The sequence below is a fragment of the Dendrobates tinctorius genome, unplaced genomic scaffold, assembly GCF_039654945.1.
Source record: "Dendrobates tinctorius isolate UK_male_01 unplaced genomic scaffold, ASM3965494v1 ptg000003l, whole genome shotgun sequence".
Taxonomy (NCBI): Eukaryota; Metazoa; Chordata; class Amphibia; order Anura; family Dendrobatidae; genus Dendrobates; species Dendrobates tinctorius.
This window is the reverse complement of record NW_027361671.1, coordinates 185133-207966: the sequence shown is the minus strand read 5'-3', so window position 1 is coordinate 207966 and position 22834 is coordinate 185133. Positions and strand designations below refer to the sequence as shown.

The following is a 22834-nucleotide window of genomic DNA, read 5'->3' as shown; positions in this document are numbered from 1 at the left end:
ACAACCGCCACATCGCCCACATTCTCAACACGGCTGATTATTGGGTGTACACCCTCCTAGATCCTCGCTACCGGGACAACTTACAAAGCCTCATAACACCGTTGAACCGGGAGCGTAAAATGCGGGAGTACCAAGACACACTGGTGCATTCCATCATGTTCTCCATTCCACCCAAGAGCAGTGCTGCTAGTGCTTTACAAAGCAGCTCAGTGCGTCGAGGCAGTGGAGGAAGCTCTGCACAAAGAGGGAGCAGAAGCAGCGCCTCAGCACAAGGCAAGACCAGTATGGCCCAAATGTGGCAAAGTTTTGTGTCCCCGTCACAAATGTCTACACCATCACAGACGGCTCCAGTCAGCAGGAGGCAACGTTTCCGTCAGATGGTGACAGACTACATGTCTTGCCCTCTCAGTGTTCTCCCACACAGCTCTTCCCCCTTCAAGTTTTGGGTCTCTAAGCTGGATACATGGCCAGAGCTTAGCCAGTATGCATTGGAGGTGCTGGCTTGCCCTGCTGCTAGTGTATTATTGGAACACGTCTTTAGTGCCGCAGGTGGTGTACTAACAGACAGTCGCATGCGACTATCCTCCGATAACTTTGACCAGCTTACTTTTCTGAAAATAAACAAGGCCTGGATCTCGCAGGAATTTGCCAGTCCTCTTCCAGATTAAATAATTGGTTTACAGCAGTATCCAGGTCTCCTGTTGTGTTCATGTTTCTACCACCTGAACTGTAATCCCTGGGCTCCAACACCACCAGTTGCTGCTCAGAAGTGCCGTCTGCACAGTCAACACATGCTCCAGTGTTATTGGGGTTCAGTAACGTCAGCTGATCCCTTGCTGTGTGTCCGGCAATTTCTCCTGCTTCGACCACACACACTACTACAGATATTAAACTTGCTCCAATTAGGCCTCTGGCTACACTCTGTTTCTACTGTAATCCCTGTGCTCCAAAACCGCCAGTTGCTGCTCTGAAGTGTCTTTGGCACGGGTAGTCACTCCTGCCCAGCCTGGTTCCAGCACGCCAGCTGTTTACGGGTAGTGTCAACGTCACTTTGCCTCCAATACGTTGTCCTGTCGTGTAGCGGTCGGGTTAGCCGACTCTATGGTGCCTGCAGTTTAGGTGCTTCCTATGTGGGCTGCGGGATCTGGCAATGAAGGCTGGTTCCGTAGTGCCAATAGGACAAGCTCCCCCTGTAGGACTGTGGGTTTCGGTAACTATGGCCGGCTCGCGGCCTTGCAACTTTTTTTTTCATGTGTACCTTCTGCTGCCTATCTGAGTTGCAGTACCATTAGCTGGTTCTTTGGAAGTCAATCTTGAATATGTCCCCCTGGGTTCCAGTAACATCAGCTGGTTCCAGGCAAAGCCTTTGGCTTAGGTGCCTCCTTCTCGGTATCCGAGTTCCACCAACGTCTGCTGGTCCTTGGTAGTGCTTTCTGGCACAGGTACCTCCTGCTTAGTAACCGGGTTCCAGTACCATCAGCTGGTCCTCGGTAGTTCCATTGGCTCTTGTACCTTCGGCTACCCATCCAGGTTCCAGTACCGTCAGCTGGTTCTCAGCAGTTCCTCAGCCATCTTGTACCTTCTGCTACATTTCCAAGTTCAAGCTTTTTGAAATGGTTTTTGGTAATCACTCTGGATCTCCCTGATGACGACCCTAAAGACGACGACCCTGAAGACCACCCCGAAGAAGAAGACGACGACCCTGAAGACCACCCCGAAGACCAAGAAGATGACCCTGAAGATGACCAAGAGGACAAAGAACAAGAAGACAACCACCAAGATACAGAAGAACAAGAGACAGAAGACCAAGAAGCAGAAGAACAAGAAGCTGCAGAACAAAAAGCAGAACATTAAGCATAAGACTAAAAATCAGAGCAAAAGATATCTAAATTATAAGCAGAAGACGACTAAGTAGTGTATGGGGGTGAGTCCGTTCCTCCTCGTGGTGCCCCTGGAAAATACCTGCTGCTGCAGGCAAAACTGAACGCGGATAAATCCTGTTGTAAATCTTTTGTGACAGGCAGAACGGAAGGTGTAATCTTCAAACTTTTATAGATAACTACAGGAATGCCTGTCACAAATAAGAATATGATGAAGAGTAAGAATATGAAGATGAAGAAGTAGAATATGAGGAAGAATAATAGTTGAATAAGAAGAATATGAAGAATGTTAAAAAAAAAAGTATAATAGGAAGAAGGTGAAGAAGAAGATGAATAAGGTGAAGAAGTTGATGAAAAAGATGCTGCTGCTGAGGATGATGAAGGAGAAAGTGTGGGAGAAGTAAAAAAGAAGGTGAAGCGCATGGAAGTAGTGAAACAAATATCTGACAAAATATAAAAAAGCTTAACATATTCAATATCTTTGTAACTCCGAACGTCTTAAAAAAAAAAATTAATTCCTGCTATTCCATTTGATTAGGCTAAACCTCTATGCCTTTAATGTCTCCTCCACCTCCCCCAATACATTCTACATTATTCTTAGTTGTTTTCCTTCATGTAGAATTAACCTACAAGGAAAGTAAGCGTTTATTTTCATTCCGATATTTGTGTCCCATTCACATGCATTGGTTTCCGGTATCGGAATAGGCGATATCCGATATTTTTGGGGTATCAGTTCGATCCAATCCGATCCGATATTTCCCGATATCGGAAGGTATCGCTCAACAATAGCCATAACCCAATCGGTTCTGCTACATACAGGCGATGATCAGATCGCCTCTATGTAGTAGAATTACTCACTTGCTATGAGCACTGACCACTGGGTGGCGTTCACAGCAAGCCGACAGTGACAACCATAGAGGTCTCCAGGAGACCTGCGGTTGTCATGCCAACACTCTGGTGACCGGTCGGATTTCCAGCCCGATGGCCGGAAGCACGCGTTAAATGCCGCTGTCAGAGTTTGATAGCGGCATTTAACAGGTTAATAGCAATGGGTGGATCGCGATTCCACCTGCTGCTATTGCGGGCACATGTCAGCTGTTCAAAATAGCTGACATGTCCCATGAAAGATGTGGGCTCACCGCCGGAGACAGTAGTATTATAGATCTATCTTTTTTGGGAAAGGAAGGGACTGTTTCCACTAGGACAGAAAGGTGATGAAGGGGCTGTGCTTGGATTTTTTGAAATACAAAGTATAAATTTAGTATTAAGGACTTTATTATTTTTTATTTGTGCATGGGTTTAAACTCTGAATCCTGAACATCTTGTAATCCAAGATGTCCGTCCACCAATTGAGATTAATTATGATGGTCTAACTGTCAAATTATATAACTTTTCTGAAGAATAAGCTGAATAAAGCTCCTTTTAATGTATTTTCTAATTGGGCTGGTTATGTCAGTCCTATTGGAAAGAGCATTCTAAAATGAATCTGAGAAATCTCCTTTGATGCTTCTCATAGAATTTCTCAATTTTGAACTCTCCACAGATTGTATTTTAGTCTTTGAAAATTAAAAAAATTCTTTCCACATAGGAGTTCAAATTTGGTCATAATAGAGCTGATGATCCACATTTATTCTCGGATTGTACTCAAATTACGCTATTTTGGCAGCAAAGAGTCTCACTTATTAACAGACTATTTAGCATGGACATTTCTTTTAATCCTATTGCCTGCATGTTAGAAGATACTGTGTATATATATATATATATATATATATATATATATATATATATATATATACACACACACACACACACACACACACACACACATACACGGTATATATATAGACCAAAAGTTTGGACACCTTCTCATTCACAGTTGTTTTCTTTATTTTCATGACTATGAAAATTGTAGATTCACTCTGAAGGCATCAAAACTATGAATTAACACATGTGGAATTATATAATTAACAATAAAGTGTGAAACAACTGAAAATATGTCTAATATTCTAGGTTCTTCAAAGTAGCCACCTTTTGCTTTGATTACTGCTTTGCAGTGTCTTGGCATTCTCTTGATGAGCTTCAAGAGGTAGTCACCGGAAATGGTTTTCACTTCACAGGTGTGCCCTGTCAGGTTTAATAAGTGGGATTTCTTGTCTTATAATGGGGTTGGGACCATCAGTTGTGTTGTGCAGAAGTCTGGAGGATACACAGCTGATAGTCCTACTGAATAGACTGTTAACTGCTTTTTTCTTGCCATAATACAAATTCTAAGTAGAGAAAAATGAGTGTCCATCATTACTTTAAGAAATGAAGGTCAGTCAGTCCGAAAAATTGGGAAAACTTTGAAAGTGTCCCCAAGTGCAGTGGCAAAAACCATCAAGCGCTACAAAGAAACTGGCTCACATGAGGACCGCCCCAGGAAAGGAAGACCAAGAGTCACCTCTGCTGCGGAGGAAGTTCATCCAAGTCACCAGCCTCAGAAATCGCAGGTTAATAGCAGCAGACACATCTCTACAACAACTGTTAAGAGGAGACTTTGAGCAGCAGGTCTTCATGGTAAAATAGCTGCTAGGAAACCACTGCTAAGGACAGGCAACAAGCAGAAGAGACTTGTTTTGGCTAAAGAACACAAGGAATGGACATTAGACCCGTGGAAATCTGTGCTTTGGTCTGATGAGTCCAAATTTGAGATCTTTGGTTCCAACCACTGTATCTTTGTGCGACGCAGAAAAGGTGAACGGATGGACTCTACATGCCTGGTTTCCACCGTGAAGCATGGAGGAGGAGGTGTGATGGTGTGGGGGTGCTTTGCTGGTGACATTGTTGGGGATTTATTCAAAATTGAAGGCATACTTGCAGTGGCATGCTATTTCTTCCGGTTTGCGTTTAGTTGGACCACCATTTATTTTTCAACAGGACAATGACCCCAAACACACCTCCAGGCTGTGTAAGGGCTATTTGACCATGGAGGAGAGTGATGGGGTGCTACGCCAGATGACCTGGCCTCCACAGTCACCTGGCCTGAACCCAATCGAGATGGTTTGGGGTGAGCTGGACCGCAGAGTGAAGGCAAAAGGGCCAACAAGTACTAAGCATCTCTGGGAACTCCTTCAAGACTGTTGGAAGACCATTTCCGGTGACTACCTCTTGAAGCTCATCAAGAGAATGCCAAGAGTGTGTAAAGCAGTAATAAAAGCAAAAGGTGGCTACTTTGAAGAACCTACAATATAAGACATTTTCAGTTGTTTCACACTTTTTTGTTAATTATATAGTTCCACGTGTTAATTTTGATGCCTTCAGAGTGAATCTACAATTTTCATAGTCATGAAAATAAAGAAAAATCTTTGAATGAGAAGGTGTGTCCAAAGTTTTGGTCTGTACTGTATATATACACATACATACATACATATATATATATATATATATATACATATATATATATATATATATATATATATATACATACACACACATACACACAGTTGTGCTCACTATAGTGTTTTCTCTTTTTTAAATCACGACAACCCAGAACATCAAAATGACCCTGATCATAAGTTCACATACTCCATTTCTTAATACAGTGTATTGCCCCCTCTAACATTAATGACAGCTTGAAGTCTTTTGTGGTAGTTGTGGATTAAGTTCTTTATTTTCCCAGATTGTAAAGCTGCCCACACTTCTTGCAAAAAGCCTCCAGTTCCTGTAAATTCCTGGGCGTTCTAGCATGAATTGCGCGCACTTGAGATCTCCCCAGAATGGCTCAATGACATTGTGATGGAAATCTATACATTTCCATATAGCTCTCACTTGCATGTATACTCCTATATACTCATATACACTCACAGCTAACATGTTTCCTATAATCAATTGCTCAGAACGACCTAGTAACCTCTGTGAGCCAGCCAGTGAAAACCAGACTGGCTTGTTGGTATTTTCCAGACATCGGAAAACAGGAACTAACACCAGATGTCCAAACTGATGTCTCCATTTCTAAATAGCAGGAAAAAGCATAGTTAATCATATATTGCTAAATAAGCCTTTTTGTTAGAATAGACCATATACTCAAACAGCCAATAAAATAGAAGCTTGACCTTATGTTAACTAACCACTCCAAAATTTTTGTTGGTCTACCTGTCGGTGGTTTTGTTTTTACAGAGCCCGATTTTCCATTTGTTAATCACAGTTTGAACCCTGCTGACTCGCATTATCAATTCCTTGGATATCTTTTTGCATCCCTTTCCTATTTTATACAGTTCAACTACCTTTTCCGGTAGATCCATTGACAATTCTTTTGCTTTCCCCATGACTCACAATCCAGAAATGTCAGTGGCTGGATGAAAAATGCAAAGGTCTGTCTGGATACCAGAAACTCACTCAGCTTTTATTCTGAAACGCCCATGGGCCATGTGCATTGGCTTAATCCTGTCTTCATGTCCAACTTCTCTGAACTCCGCTGCAATTGACTGACAGCTCTTTTCCTATTCGTGGACATGGGGAGAGACTTATCAGTCATGAGGAGCAAGGCGGGAAGAAACTGGACGTAGGCCACATAGGGCTAGTCAGCTGTAGAGTTTCAAAGTAAAACATACACAGGCAGCAAGAATCTGACGACAGGTTCCCTTTAAACCCCTTGTCGCCAGAATTAGTCTTATTTTTTCTTATTCCCACTTTAGAAGAACCATAACTTTTCAGTCAACATACTCTTCTGAGGACTTTTTTTTACATAATATAATTTATATAAAAAACTTTCGGTGGAATGGGAAAAAAAGCAATTTCAGCCACAGTTGTTTGGATTTTGTTTTTGAATTTATTCTGTAGGTCAGTACGATTACATCAATTCCAAATTTGCATAATTAGTTAAATTTTTCTACATTTATAAAATAAAGTTCCTAGAATTTGCTAAGTGTAGCCGTATTCAGAGTGATAATTTTCATTAGGGAGGTGGAATTAAAAACTGTCGTCAAGCTACATGCTGTATCCCGGGATGCAGAGTGCAAAAGAAAGGAATGTAAAATTATCCCAAAATGCAGGCTCGTAAAGAAAGTCTTTCAAAGACCCAGGAGAGAGTAGCATGGAGGCTCCCGAGTTCCTGTAAGAAACAGTTGTACAGATTGAAAAGGTGCCTATGAATTGCGCCATGTTCCCTGCAGCGCTGTATTCTGAGTCTGCGTTTCTCCCAGCTTTAACACCTAAAAGCCAGTTGGGAAACTTTCCCAGTCATCACTAATTAGGGAGGTTTAATGAAAGGGGCCAACTTTCCATTGTCTGTGTCTTGAAGTCACTTTTCTGCTTGCTGCTTCTGTCTTACTGTTTTCTTTAGTTCACTGTTCTGAGGTTCAAACAAATCATAAAATACCCGATCTTTCCTTGAATGCTCTCGAATGTACAGAAGATCCTCTACCGGGTAAATGTCGTCATTCCCTGACCAGACAGTAAGGCTGTACCTGCAATAAGTCAATGTTATTTATCATCATTTTCCTCTGCACAAAATTTTTACAATTATTATTTTGATTTTTTTTAATTGGCTCAATAAGACTTAATGAAAATGGCATAAAATACCACATTTATAAAACAAGTAATTTTGCTATTTAATCATGACATACACTAAATCATTCATCACAAAAGAAAAAAATCTCGACGTCCCTAGACCTCTAAGCAAATCTACTTGAAATTTAATGTGGGAGGGACTTAATGTATAAATGTACCTGATATTAGGATACATTGGGTAGAATTAAAAATTGTGAATATGCAAATTGGCACCTCATGTAAAATGATTATTTTAACTCTAAATCTAATACCAGTGCTATTTTATAGTTATTAAAATTTATTTTTATGTTGTCTATATAGGTGTTATTTTATACAGGTGTTTTTCAAGTTGCATAGAGAAGCCAATGGGAAAAATTACAAAACCAGGACGGTGCGAGCTTTACTTATATTTCGTAAAGTTACTAATCTGAGGCTGCCCACTCAAAGTAAAAAGGGTACTCTGTAACGCTGTTGTTATGCTGGCCTTATACAATTAAAAAGAGAAACAGAAAATTGCTCACAGCAGTTGAATACCAATATTATGATAAAAATGAACAAGAATTTGATTATATATGACTGTGACACAAGGCAATCGGAGGAATTTATCTTGTCAGCTTGATAAATTCAGCTAATGATTAGATACAAGACTTTATCCTAAAGCTTTTTTTTTTTTTTTTTTTACTACTTTTTACTCCATCCCATCCTGGAGTGAGTAGGGAAACTTTTTTGTGTCAAAAGTTGTCTTAATTCCGGCTAACCACACTCTTTTGCAAACCCACTTTTTGAAAGTGGCAAAAGTAGCATTAAACAAGAAAAGAAATAAGTGCACACAACAAAAGAAGAAAATGTGATTGTGTTGCAATGGATGAAATCCACAGTGAAAATCTGCAGGAAGAATTGACACACGGCAGATTTAAAAATCTGCAGCGCAGGTCTGTTTCGGAACGAAAATTATCCAAAGCGAGTGGTAAATCACATTGGCTCTGTAGATGCAGAGAACATGAGATGAACTAGAGGGAGTAGGGTTGGATCCTCCATATGTACTAATGTCTCCTCTGCCAAACTATAGTGTGTCTCTGCCCCACCCAAAGGTTAGTTGCAACACTTTATTTTAGTGTATAATGTTTCTGCTCTTTTTCTTTGTGCCATTGGATTTCTCCAATCTGATAACGTCAGATGTCATCCTCAGTAATTTAGCATTTTCAATTTTTAATGGGTCAAACCAAAAAAATATATATATTAAACTGAAGTGATTTGAAAAAAAAATACTGCATTTAGAAATTATTTAATAAAATAGTACCATAGTAAAAATAAAATACACCGCAAATATAAAATCTGCTTAGCGCTAAAACACCTCAAACTGAATGACGACAGGATGTGCAAACTGAGTAGAACAAATAAATAATTCGTCAATGGGGTTGTCTAGATTTAGAAAAACATGGTTTTCCCCACACATTGTGTGAAATACAGCGACCCAACCTCATTGACTTCAATGGAGCTGAGCTGCAATACAAGACTCAACCAGTGTACAAGTGAGGTGCCACTTTTGCTAAAAAAAAAAAAAAAGACAAGTTTATCTAATCTTGGCTAGCCCCTTTCAATCAAATGGTGGGTGCCATCTTGACCTATAGTTAGTCAAATCAAACTTAGCATATGGATGGCCAACAGAATGACTGGAACCCACAGAAATTAGATCGTTGTTTCATGCTAAAGCAACATGCTGTTAGGCGTCTGGTTCCTGCCTCTGCACAGGAGGAAGCCTGAGCCTTGCCTTCTGCGGTCTCCCATTCAGTCCCGGCCGCAGAGGAGGCTGTTCAGCAAAGACGTCGATCTCGGCGTCTTGCTCAAGATAGTGCTGTCAGGTTGGTCGCTGCTGCCATCCCTGGTTCAGTCATAGCAACCTGCACTAGCCAGCAGTGAGCAGCTCCTGGGACTAAATCCCTCTTTCGCTCCACTGAGCATGCCCGTGGCTCAACCTCTCACTGGAGTTCAGGGGTCACATGCTCAGGTCCCATGGCTGTTCCGACTGGACCACGGGGAAGGTCCCGGAAGGTCACCACTATAAAAGACTCACAAGGCTGCTCGGCCATGCACTAGAAAAAACAAAAAAACTGAACTGGAGTAGAATTGAATGACATGCATGATGTAAAAGCATGTTCACACTGGCCATAAAAGCAAGCAAAACCAAAGGAAAAAACAATGTGTGTATATACCCTAATGAAAATAAATAAGTAAAAAAGCAAGTGCATTAAATAACATAGGGTACTTGGTAAACACTATTTTGATCAAAAAAGTATAAAGCTGTCCCACCACGGCAAGGTGTACCCATTTGAGACAGTAACTACACTAACGGTTAAAACCTACCTAGTGTGAATAGTGGCAGAGTCTCTGGGTCCCAAACAGACACCCAGCTTCAGAGGGACTATAAGTGAACTACACAGCTCAGCAGAAAGGAGGCCACACCCTATTTGTACTGAATACAAAAATGCTGAAGAAAAAACAAAAAACTGAACTGGAGAAGAATTGAATGACATGCATGATGTCATTACGGTATATACACACATTGTTTTTTCCTTTGGTTTTGTCGGCCATGCACTACTATAGACAGTTATTGCTACTTGTGTGTGTAATGATAGATGCTTGTTTTAAGGTGACTGACTCATTAAGACTCCCTCCCTCTGGTTGTGCTTGTCTATAGGGTATTGAGCATAGAGTCAGCGCCTAGCAGTGGCATTGCCTTTGCGCCACAGTGCTTCCAAGTCACAGCACCTCACTTAGCGCCATATTGTGCTATCCAGCACAAGGTACATTAGTACTGCGTCAAGTAGCTGCAACCGCCAGTTGCGGCGCCGTGCGCTAGTTGGGCGCTTTCCTTGCCCTAATCAGGGTGGATAGAGGCGTCCCCCAGAGCGGTGCAGTGCGCACCTAGTGCGCTAATATTTCGGCTACTCTCATGCTGGCACCTCAGCTACGGCGCCGAGAGATAGTGGTCTAGAAGCACTCTAACCCTGTGCCTCTGGGGCAGAGTCCTGTGACTGTATTCTAGTGCTCACCCGGCCGGGCTCTGTCAGTTTTAACAGGCTTTGGTGTTTACACTCTGTGGCAAGGTGGTTCTGTGAAGCAACAGAACTCACCACTGTACACACCGGGTGACATTAACCCGCGTGTGTTCATCTATTACTTTGCCGTATAGTCTCCATTACCAAGAAGCAAGTAACATCTCTGCACGGCGGACCCCGGGCTGTGAACGCACCTTGATTTCATCCTCTACTACTTGGTGCATTCCGCTAGCCCTAACACATGCTACATCAAATTTAGACAACAAATAATTTCAGACGTCCAAGATGGGTGAAGCCATGTAGCAAAAAAAATTAATGAAGTTTAATTTTCAGTGACCTCAGCTTATGAAAAAACTTAGACATTTATTGCTTCATAACTAATAATATTAGTGTGCGCTTGGAACACTCAAAGAAGAGGGAAATCTAAATTGGGTGGTTATAGAAAAAAAACAAAAAAAAACCCTCTTATAAGTGCTCTTTATGTAGCTGGATAATAGCGAGAAAATAGCAATTAGTAATAGTCAATTGTAAGACCTCAGAAGAAGTGCTTAAGGGAAAAAGAATATACTGTATATAGATGCTGGTGGCAATCTTAGTTCCAACCTGAACAATCACAAACTAAAAAGGCATGAGTGAGGGTAAAAACCTGAAATCACTGAACAGGTTATATACTGCAGGGTAATTCTCCCTGATAGTAGCTTTAAAAAAAAAAAAAAAAGTCAAAGTCAAATTGCAGCCTGTGAACGGCTGTGTTCCAAGCGCACACTAATATTATTAGTTATTTTACCTTATTTCTTTGACACCCTTGTGACAGGTGTCTTAGTGTTTGCTGCTGGAATTACACTCATACACAAGCGCCACTGAATCTCCATTTGTATTTATTGCTTCATGCTATGAACTGTAGCTCCATTTCTTCAGATTGGATGCTGTGTATAAACACAAGCCCACCTCAAGCAAACAGTGGATGGAACTGGGCTATGGCTTCTCTGCAATGGGCTATTGTATTATTTCTCATTTTCAACCAATGCAAAAGATAAAAATCTAAAACACAAACCCGAAGCTAAAAATTCTGAAAACACTATATAAACACACTGAATGGCTATTGTATGAACGCTAGGTGAATTGCCGAGAGAAAAAGAAAACCCTATATTAAGGGTTACCAATCTAACCCAAGAAGAGGTACGAAACCGGCTAAATAAGATTAAAATAGATAAATCTTCGGGTCCAGATGGCATACACTTGAGTACTAAGAGAAATAAGTAATGTAATAGACAAATCATTATTTCTTACATTTAGGGACTCTATAGCGACGGGGTCTGTTCCACAGGACTGGGACATAGAAAATCTGGTACCAATATTCAAAAAGGGCTCTAAAAGTGAACCTGAAAATTATAGGCCAGTAAGTCTAACCTCTGTTGTTGGTAAAATAGTTGAAGGGTTTCTGAGGGATGTTATTCTGGATTATCTCAATGAGAATAAGTGTGTAACTCCATATCAGCATGGGTTTATGAGGAATTGCTCCTATCAAACCAATCTAATCAGTTTTTATGAAGAGGTAAGCTATAGACTGGACCAAGGTGAGACATTGGATGTGGTATATCTTGATTTTTCCAATGCGTCTGATACCGTGCCACACAAGAGGTTGATACACAAAATGAGAATGCTGGGTCTGGGGGAAAATGTGTGTTAATAGGTAAGTAACTGGCTTAGTGAGAGAACGCAGAGGGTGGTTATAAATGGTATATTCTCTAACGGTCGCTGTGACCAGTGGGGTACCGCAGGGGTCGGTGTTGGGACCTATTCTCTTCATCATATTTATTAACAATTGGTAGAAGGTTTACACAGTAAAATATCGATATTTGCAGATGATACAAAACTATGTAATGCAGTCAATACGAAAGAAGATAGTATTCTGCTAGTTTCACCATTACACACTGAACGAGAAACCACTGGATAAATCTGACATGGAGAAGGACTTGGGGATCCTACTTAATGAAAAACTTACCTGGAGCAGCCAGTGCCAGGCAGCAGCTGCCAAGGCAAACAGGATCATGGGGTGCATTAACCCCTTCCTTACTGATGACGGATTAGTATGTCATCGGTAAGGATCCCCTGCGGTGAGCCCACCTCAAAGCCGTGACATGTCAGCTGTTATGAACAGCTGACATGTGCCCGCAATAGGTGCGAGCGGAATCGCCATCCGCCCGCGCCTATTAACTAGTTAAATCCCACTGTCAAAGCTGACAGCGGGCATTTAAATAGCACTTCTGGCCGCTGGGCCGGAAGTGAGCTCATCGCCGACCCCTGTCACGTGATCGGGGGTCGGCGACGCGTTGCCCTGACAACCAGAGGTCTCAGAGAGACCTCTATGGCTGTTGCAGGCAGATCGCTTTGAGCGCCGCCTGTTGGCCGGCGCTTAAAGCATAGTAGTAAATCTGCTAAATATGGGCGATCTGCCCCCTTGCCCATATGTAGCAGAGCCGATCGAGTTGTGCATGCTTCAAGCCTCCTATGGAGGCTATTGAAGCATGGAAAAAGTAAAAAAAAAAAAAAAACGCGTTTTTTGTGCGTTTTCTGCACAAAAAAAAAACTCGCATTTTTGATGCGTTTTTTTCCGCGCATCTTCTGGACCATAGGAAATAGCTAAAAACGCGGACTAAGTCACAAAATTAATGAACATGCTGTGTTTTTAGCCGCTAAGTGTTTCCTTAGCGGTAAAAAACGCATCCATTGGCACAAAAAGGCCAAAAAGCATTAAAATGAATGGGAAGCTTATTTTAAGCGTTTTTGAAGTGGTTTGACCCCTAAAACCGCTTCAAAAATGCTACTGTGGGCACACAGCCTAAGGGTTTCTTTCTGCAGGAAAAAAAATAAGGGTCTTCAACTACCAACAGGTGGCACTAAACAACCGCTGATCAGCAGTTTGTTTTCTGATCGGCGGCCGTCTGTTTAATAGCCTGTTAACACAGGCAAACCTTACTTCGAACGTGCATTAAACGATCTGTTATAGATCGTTCAGTGCACATAAGCTACTAGTGTTCTTGGCACTACAAGTCCTGTTTACACAGGATGATGATCTGCCAAGAACAATGATCTTCTGCAAATCAAAAGATCATTTCACCCAATAATGAGCGCTGTCACATGACTGACAGCCTGAGTTCAAGGCACAATTATAATGGGTATTACAGGCAATGGCAGAAGAGTAAAGGGACAGTGTAAATGATAAGTGCACTACTTATTTTCTGTCCTTGCATCTTACTAACCTGAATGGTAAGACGATTGCTTGCCCACTTCTTAGTACCAAGCATCCAGTGCACATGCCCCAGGCCTTACCGCTAACATATGTATATGCTGGATGAACAGACGGACATATGCCCATATGATCATCCTAAGAGTCATAACTTCCAATACTTTACCTGTCTGATGTCTGCAGCAACCACTGCAGCTGAGGCCACGACTGTCGCAATAACACTGCTCTTACTGGGAATGTCACCGGCTGACTCAGACCTTTACAGATCTTTTCCATTTCTCTTACCATCTCCCAGCTGTAGCCTGAAATACATTTAGTACAAGAAATTACAAATGGTGCCAGTAGCGTCATCCACATTTCCACAATGAAATGGAAAGTCATGACATAATATAGATAAAAGCCATGGTGTGAATACAACCTTACTTAGTTTGAAGTAACTGCCCTAAAGCAACCCTTGACTTACCTTAGAAATGTAGTTATGACTGTATAATACATTGTTAAAATACAAGGTGTCCTCCTTTTCAGTCTTTCTGGTGCGGCTCCTCAGCTTTCCAGTCCCATCTTCATTTCTGTAAAATGACTGCGAGTTTCCTGAACCAGTCTGCACAGTGTGCTTTGGTAGTACGAGACATCATCCCACCTACGAGATTGTCTCAGGTAACTCCATGCAAACTGAGCTGAGCATGGTATTTATGATTTTCATAAAATAATGACAATATCTAAATGAGCTCGGTTCTGCACATCAGGACACAACTCCATATATCACTTAAAATGGAAAAGTACTTTCCTTTCAACAAACTTTGAATAAATCAACAGTACAAGCAAATGTAAGAAACCTTGTAATGAATCTTATCAGAGAAATCAGCTTCCTTCCCCAATTATCAGACATTTTCGCTCTCCTCTGAATTTGTTATTCACTCTGAAAAACAGCTCAAATCCTGCTTAGGTTATGTTCATACATTGCGTTTTTGCTGCGTTTTTTTTTTCTGCAGGCAAAACCTGCTCTTTTGGCAGTAAAGAAGCAGCCGTCAAAAAGCAGGTTTTGCTGTGTTTTTTACTGCATTTTTTCAGGATCCTAAAGTTCAACTTTGCTTCCACCACTAAAGCATGAACAATACAAAAGTGTTAGGCTACCAATGCAAGACAAATGTGAAACCATAAAACCATTTTTGGGAAAACAATAGCAATTTGACCAAATTATTTAGGCGGAAAAAGATTTTATGTATAAAAAAAAAAAATAGTGACTATCCTGAACAAAAAAAAGTATATATGAGTTCATGAAAAAATACAGTTGCAAATGTAACAGTGGGGGGGGAGTAAATTTGTAAGGCATAGTTTACCTAAGACATTGGCATAGAATTGAGCTTGTAGGACACTGTTTACTTTTTTACTTTTACACTTTTGTTAGACTTTGAGCTGGTCAGGTATTGTTCAATTTCACACCTTGATGGGCCAATGTTTACTTTTGCACACAGCACTGCTTTAATTAAATTGTAGGAATCCTAATTGCCTTTCGCAGGTGAGAAAACCAAGACATTATGGTCTAATCTTGGGAAAAATCACAAAAATTGCCACTGTATGCTAAAAAAAAATTATTCATCTCAGTCCCCCAGCTCTCAGTGAATTGTAAACAAGAGAGCATGCAAAGGGAAAATTGGTGAAAACGCAGGAGAAAAGTCATATAATGACCACAAATTATGATAGCGTTATTTCTCATTTACACATAGAACAGCTTATTCAGAAAAGTTACTTGAAAGAAAGGTTACACTTTAAATAAATTACGATCACCATCTGATTCCTGGACCAATGTATTAAATGAATTGCAAAATGAACATCCACAGCGTGGCAGATAAAAGTATCTTTTAGAGGATTTGAACAGTAGTTTTAAATAGAATCATTTAGGATTGTTATAAATATTTATATTTTGCTTTTAACAATGTGCTTTTTTTATTATACATTTTCATTTATTTTGTACATTTATATGACATTTGATTTTTTTTAAACTCACCATGGATAAGGCAATAATATGCTGATGTTGTACTGTTTTCTAAAGTATGGCCAGCAACTACATTATGTTTTATGCCCACTTAATTTGTATAAACATGATATTTTTTAATTATATTTTAGCTTGACAAAAGCTTCTTTTACTTGCACATGCTCATTAGATACTTTAAAACAAAACACAGGGCTGTGGGTCTGACCATTGTGTCTATATACATGTGTTGTTTCCTGACACAACAGGAAATTTAAGTCTAAAAAGGCCCCAGTGGCCACTGTAAAAAATGATATTTTTTAATATGGATTGTGATATGGGAAAAAACATTGCTAAAAATATATATTTAAACACAAACCTGATTTAAACAATAAGTCAATTTCTGAAGATAGCTTCCTTTTAACAATCACTAATGGTTGAACCTCTGGATCAGCCATCAATTCTGAGAATGATGGGTTTTCAGTGCTACATCTTCTCACAAATGAACAGAGTCAGCTGAAATTCTCTACACAGTTGGTGGCCTGAAACGCTTCAGTAAAGGTAAAATCCTGAAGGTGACGCAGCGATGTGGCCCCTTTATTTTCAGGATGGTTAGGGGTCTCAGTGGCAATCTAGTACATCACTTTAAAAGCAAAACCTGTAAAGGGGTGAAGTGATGAAGCCCCTTTATTCCCAGCTATGCATCCCAGTCGTTAAATGTTCAGATCAAGTGATTACATTTCATTGGTTTACTAAAATAGAAATATCCCTTTAAAAGGGGTTAGCCATAAACATGGTCACTTCCAAAATATATCCATCACAACTTGAAAACAGGTTGAAAACTTCCTAAAAGCTAATCACTGATGCAGTCAACTGTGTAGTGGCTGTGGACAGGTATTGCACATTCGCTTTCTCTATGAATGAATAGTGTGACAATGTAGTACTGCAACAATTTGTATGCTTAAAACCTTACATAAGAATATACAAAAAAAGACCATCAATGGGCTACAGGTGTGCAAGTTTTTGAACAAACTCAAAAACACATTCCTTGAAGGCCTGATGCTTTGTAGTGGGAACTCTGCTCCACAAGTAAACAATTTGCAGCTCTTAACCCCTTCGCACCCGAGCCTGTTTTTGCCTTCGTGACCGGGCCAATTTTTTCAATTCTGACCAGTGTCACTTTATGAGGTCATGACTCTAGAACGCTTCAACGGATCCTACTGATTCTGACATTGTTTTCTCATGACATATTGTACTTCATGATGGTGGTAAAATTTTTTAGATATGATCTGCACTTATTTGTTAAAAAAATCAAAATTTGGCAAAAATTTAGAAAATTTTGCAATTTTCAAACTTTTAATTTTTATGCCCTTAAATCAGAGAGTGATATCGCACAAAATAGTTAATAAATAACATTTCCCACATGTCTACTTTACATCTGCACAATTTTGGAAACATAATTTTTTTTTTTTAGGAAGTTATAAGGGTTAAAAGTTGACCAGCGATTTCTCATTTTTACAACAAAATTTGCAACACCATTTTTTTTAGGGACCACCTCACATTTGAAGTGAGTTTGGGGGGTCAATATGACAGAAAATACCCAAAATTGACACCATTCTAAAAACTGCACCTCTCAATGTACTCAAAACCACATTCAAGAAGTTTATTAACCCTTCAGGTGCTTCACATGAATGAATGGAATATGGAAGGAAAAAATAAACATTTAACTTTTTTTCACAAACATTTTACTTCAAAACCATTTTTTTTATTTTCACAAGTGTAAAAAGAGAAAATGAACCACTAAATTTTTTGTGCAATTTCTCCCGAATACGCCAATACCCCGTATGTGGGGCTAAACCACTGTTTGAGCACACGGCAGAGCTCAGAACGGAAGGAGTGCCGTTTGACTTTTTCAATGCAGAATTGGCTGGAATTCAGATCGGATGCCATGTCGCATTTGGAGAGCCCCTGATGTACCTAAACAGTGGAAACCCCCCACAAGTGACCCCATTTTGGAAATTAGACCCCCCAGGGACTTATCTAGATGTGTGGTGAGCACTTTGAACCCCCAAGTGTTTCACTAAAGTTTATAATGTAGAGCGTGAAAATAAAAAAAAATCATTTTTTTTCCACAAAAATGATCTTTTAGCCCCCAATTTTTATTTTCACAAGGGTAACAGGAGAAATTGGACCCTAAGAGTTGTTGTCCAATTTGTCCTGAGTACGCTGGTACGCCATATGTTGGAGAAAACTACTGTTTGGGCACACGGTGGGGCTCGGAAGGGAAGTAGTGACGTTCTGAAATGCAGACTTTGATGGAATGGTCTGCGGGTGTCATGTCGCGTTTGCAGAGCCTCTGATGTACCTAAACAGTGGCAACCCCCCACAAGTGACCCCATCTTGGAAACTAGACCCCCCAAGGAACTTATATAGATGTGTGGTGAGCACTTTGAACACCCAAGTGTTTCAGTAAAGTTTATAATGTAGAGGCGTGAAAATAAAAAAATCATTTTTTTTCCACAAAAATGATCTTTTAGCCCCCAATTTTTATTTTCACAAGGGTAACAGGAGAAATTGGACCCTAAGAGTTGTTGTCCAATTTGTCCTGAGTACGCTGGTATGCCATATGTTGGAGAAAACTACTGTTTGGGCACACGGTGGGGCTCGGAAGGGAAGTAGTGACGTTCTGAAATGCAGACTTTGATGGAATGGTCTGTGGGTGTCATGTCGCGTTTGCAGAGCCCCTGATGTACCTAAACAGTGGAAACCCCCCACAAGTGACCCCATTTTGGAAACTAGACCCCCCAAGGAACTTATATAGATGTGTGGTGAGCACTTTGAACCCCCAAGTGTTTCAGTAAAGTTTATAATGTAGAGGCGTGAAAATAAAAAAATCATTTTTTTTCCACAAAAATGATCTTTTAGCCCCCAATTTTTATTTTCACAAGGGTAACGGGAGAAATTGGACCCTAAGAGTTGTTGTCCAATTTGTCCTGAGTCCTGAGTACGCTGGTACCCCATATGTGGGAGAAAACTACTGTTTGGGCACACGGTGGGGCTCGGAAGGGAAGTAGTGACGTTCTGAAATGCAGACTTTGATGGAATGGTCTGCGGGCGTCATATTGCATTTACAGAGCCCCTGATGTACCTAAACAGTGGAAACCCCCAATTCTAATTCCAACCCTAACCCCAACACACCCCTAACCCTAATCTCAGCCCTAACCATAACCCTAACCACAAACCTAACACCAACACACCCATAACCTTAATCCCAGCCCTAGCCCTAGCCCTAACCCTAGTCCTAGCCCTAGCGGCCCCGTCTCACTAAGCAATCTCGGTAGCGTGATCACTGCTGAGTCACAACTTTTGTGACGTAACAGCGATCTCACCAGCGAGATCGCTATGTGTGACAGCGATCAGCGAGCGGCCCCCCTGCCGGTATCGCTGATCGCTGGAAGAAATCTCTGGACATTTCTTTGGTCGCTGGTCTCCCGCTGGCCAGCACGCATCGCTGCGTGTGACAGGCGGGAGACCAGCGATCAGGTGTAAAAAATAATAAAAAAATAAAAAATATAGTTATTCTCACCTTCCGATGTCCCGTTCAGCCATCCTGCCTCTCTCCACGCTCCGGTCCCAGTGATCCTTTGCACGAATGACCGCGAGACTTTGTTATCCCGCGAGACTGTGACATCTCGCGGTCATTCGTGCAAAGGATCACTGGGACCGGAGCGTGGAGAGAGGCAGGATGGCTGAACGGGACGTCGGAAGGTGAGAATAACTATATTTTTTATTTTGATTCTATTTTTTACAGGGATGGCCAGCGATGCCGGGCGCTCGGCATCGCTGTGCTGATCGCTGGTGAAGCTGTCTGTGTGACAGCTCACCAGCGATCACATAGCGACTTACTAGCGATCCTGACACCTTGATATCGGTGTCGGGATCGCTGGTAAGTCGCTTAGTGTGACGGGGCCTTAACCCTAGCCCCTGCATTTTTTTTTTTTTTACTTTTTTTTTATTTTTGTCACAAGATCGCTGCACTGCGATCTGACTCATAGTAACGCCACTTCACCTCTGATCATCTGTCAGTGTGAGATCAGAGGAGAAGCAGCGTTACTATGTGACAAGATCGCTGCCTGGCACATAATAACGCCACTTCTTCTCTGATCTCACAATGACAGATGATCAGAGGTGAAGCAGCGTTACTGTGTGACAAGATCGCTGCCTGGCACAGCTGTGCCAGGCAGCGATCAGCTGTGCCACGCAGCGATCTAGTCACACAATAACGCTGCTTCACCTCTGACCAGCTGTCAGTGAGATCAGAGGGAGAAGCCGCGTTACTATGAGGGAGATCGCCGGGAAACAAGCAGCTTTCCCAGCGATCGCTCCCATTGGCTGCTGTGACGCTGACGTCATCGGGACCTGAACCAATCAGGTCTCGATGACGTCGGGGGTCCCAGCATGCATTGCGCACCGGGATCCCCGCGTTGGAAGGTATGTGGGGGTCCCGGGGGGCACAAAACCGCCGACAGTAGATAAACGTTGGCGCTGCACAAAGCCCAGCAAGCGCCAACGTTTATCTACTGTGGGCGGTCGTGAAGAGGTTAACATTCATTAAAAAAACACCAGATTTAATAGGTCCACTGTTGACACCCTATTCTCGTCACAGATGAAAGCAGGTTCACACCGAGTACATGACAATGTCTGAAACCGTAGTGGTCAATGATATGCTGCCTGCATCATCATCCACCATGACTGGCTTGATAGTGGGTCAATGATGGTCTTTGGGGACCGTATCATTAGAGGGTCACACATACCTCCACATGAGAACCAGTGGTGTCCTGACTGTTGTTCTGTACTGGGATGAAATACTCAAAATTGTTGTTAAACCTTAATCATGTGCAAGACAATGATGGGCCTCACGAAGCCAGAGCATGTAGTCAGATCCCGGATGACAAAGCCATTGATGTCACCGACAGGCCTTCACATTTTCCAGACCCAAATACAATGGAGAATCTCTGGGATCTGATATATCAGTTCATACAACAAGGCCAGACTGCCCATGAGCTTCCTGATACCGTGGGTTTAGGTATTGGCGGCAATATCTTAGGACCCCATCCTTGGCTCATCAGGAACAGGTCGGGACATTTGGCTTGGGTAGACATACATACACTGTGTTCCAAATTATTATGCAAATTGGATTTAAGTGTCATAAAGATGTAATTTTTTGTTTATCAAATAAACTCATAGATGGTATTGTGTATCAGGGCTCTTTGGATCACTGAAATCAATTTCAAATGCCTGTGATAATTAGTTTACCAGGTGAGCCCAATTAAAGGAAAACTACTTAAGAATGATGTTCCACATTATTAAGCAGGGCACAGGTTTCAAGGAATTTAGGAAATAAAAAGGATCTCTCTGCTGCTGAAAAGCATCAAATAGTGCAATGCCTTGGTCAAGAGATGAAAACATTAGATATTTCCCAAAAACTTAAACGTGATCATTGTACTGTTAAGAGATTTGTGGTTGATTCTGAGCACAGACATGTCTGTGCTGATAAAGGCAGAATGAGGAAGGTTTCTGCCAGGCAAGTTCATTGGATTAAGAGAGTAGCTGCTAAAAAGCCGTTACAAACCAGCAAACAGATATTTAAAGCTGCTGGTGCCTCTGGAGTCCCTCGAACCTCAAGGTGTAGGATCCTTCAAAGGCTTGCTGTGGTGCATAAACCTACTATTCAGCCACCCCTAAACAGTGCTCACAAGCAGAAATGGTTGCAGTGGGCCCAGACATACATGAAGACTAATTTTCAAACAGTCTTGTTTACTGATGAGTGTCGAGCAACCCTGGATGGTCCAGATGGATGGAGTAGTGGATGGTTGGTGGATGGCCACTATGTCCCAACAAGGCTGCGACATCAGCAAGGAGGTGGAGGAGTCATGTTTTGGGCCGGAATCATGGGGAAACAGCTGGTAGGGCCCATTAAGGTTCCTGAAGGTGTGAAAATGACCTCTGCAAAGTATATAGAGTTTCTGACTGACAGCTGTCTTCCATGGTATAAAAAGAAGCAGAAACGTGCCTTCAGGAGCAAAATCCTCTTCATGCATGACACTGCACCATCTCATGCTGCAAAGAATACCTCTGAGTCATTGACTGCTATGGGCATAAAAGGAGATAAACTCATGGTGTGGCCACCATCTTCCCCTGACCTCAACCCTATAGAGAACCTTTGGAGTATCATCAAGCAAAAGATCTATGAGGGTGGGAGGCAGTTCACATCAAAACAGCAGCTCTGGGAGGCTATTCTGACTTCATGCAATGAAATACAAGCAGAAACTCTCCAAAAAATTCACTATTTCAATGGATGCAAGAATTGTGAAGGTGATATCAAAGAAGGGTTCCTATGTTAACATGTAACTTGGCCTGTTAAGCTATTTAACTCCAAAATATCCTTTTTGTTCTGTGAAAGTGACCTCCTAATGCTGCAAATTCCACAAATGAGCATTTTCAGTTCTTTAAAACATATCAAATGTTTAGAAATTCTACTGTGCATAATAATTTGGAACAGTGCAATTTGAGTTTTTATTCATTTTGGAGATTATACTGTAATTATTGGGAGGTTTCTTCAATAAAATTCGAAGTATACTCTAACGGGTGATGACTTTTATTAGACTGACTGTCATTTGTACCAACTATTTAGGAAAATCAGAGAAAAATATTTTCATAATAATTTGGAACACAGTGTATAGTGGAATAACATTATGAGATGCAATGACGAAATTCATGTAACGTTTATCCACCTGTGATGTAAACGTTTTTCGTTTGATTTTAAGGGCAAAATCATGACAGGTGATTATAAAATCATTCCCTCTATGGGGGCTGCCCAGTACAACGTTTGTGACTTGGAATACAGCACTCAATTGAAGATTTTTGTTTCCACCGACCATTGATATGTCTTTTTGTTCTGTTTATTGAGATCCAATGTGTGATTTAAGTGAGACGAGAACATATTGGCTGTCCTTCAGAAGATACGATCTTTATGTTCACAGCGTCATCGTGACCCACAATTTCTACCTGTTCTGCTCTTTACATCAAGGCCATTCTTTGTCAGGCAGCGGCAGAGAACGGCATTTACGTGTCAAAGAAAAATACA

The 22834-nt window shown here is 41.3% G+C and overlaps 1 protein-coding gene across 1 annotated transcript in view; it reads right to left on the bottom strand.

The window, feature by feature from the left end:
- Positions 1 to 6664: 6664 nt before the first annotated feature.
- The window catches only part of FAM151B (family with sequence similarity 151 member B), a 58209-nt gene continuing 42039 nt past the window's right edge, over positions 6665 to 22834 (bottom strand). The window contains exons 5-6 of the mRNA XM_073580969.1: positions 13882 to 14017; positions 6665 to 7324 (exon numbers count right to left, since the gene is read on the bottom strand). Coding sequence (XP_073437070.1) covers positions 7159 to 7324; positions 13882 to 14017 — 302 coding nt within the window. The 3' untranslated portion in view covers positions 6665 to 7158. The remainder of the gene's footprint in view (positions 7325 to 13881; positions 14018 to 22834) is intronic.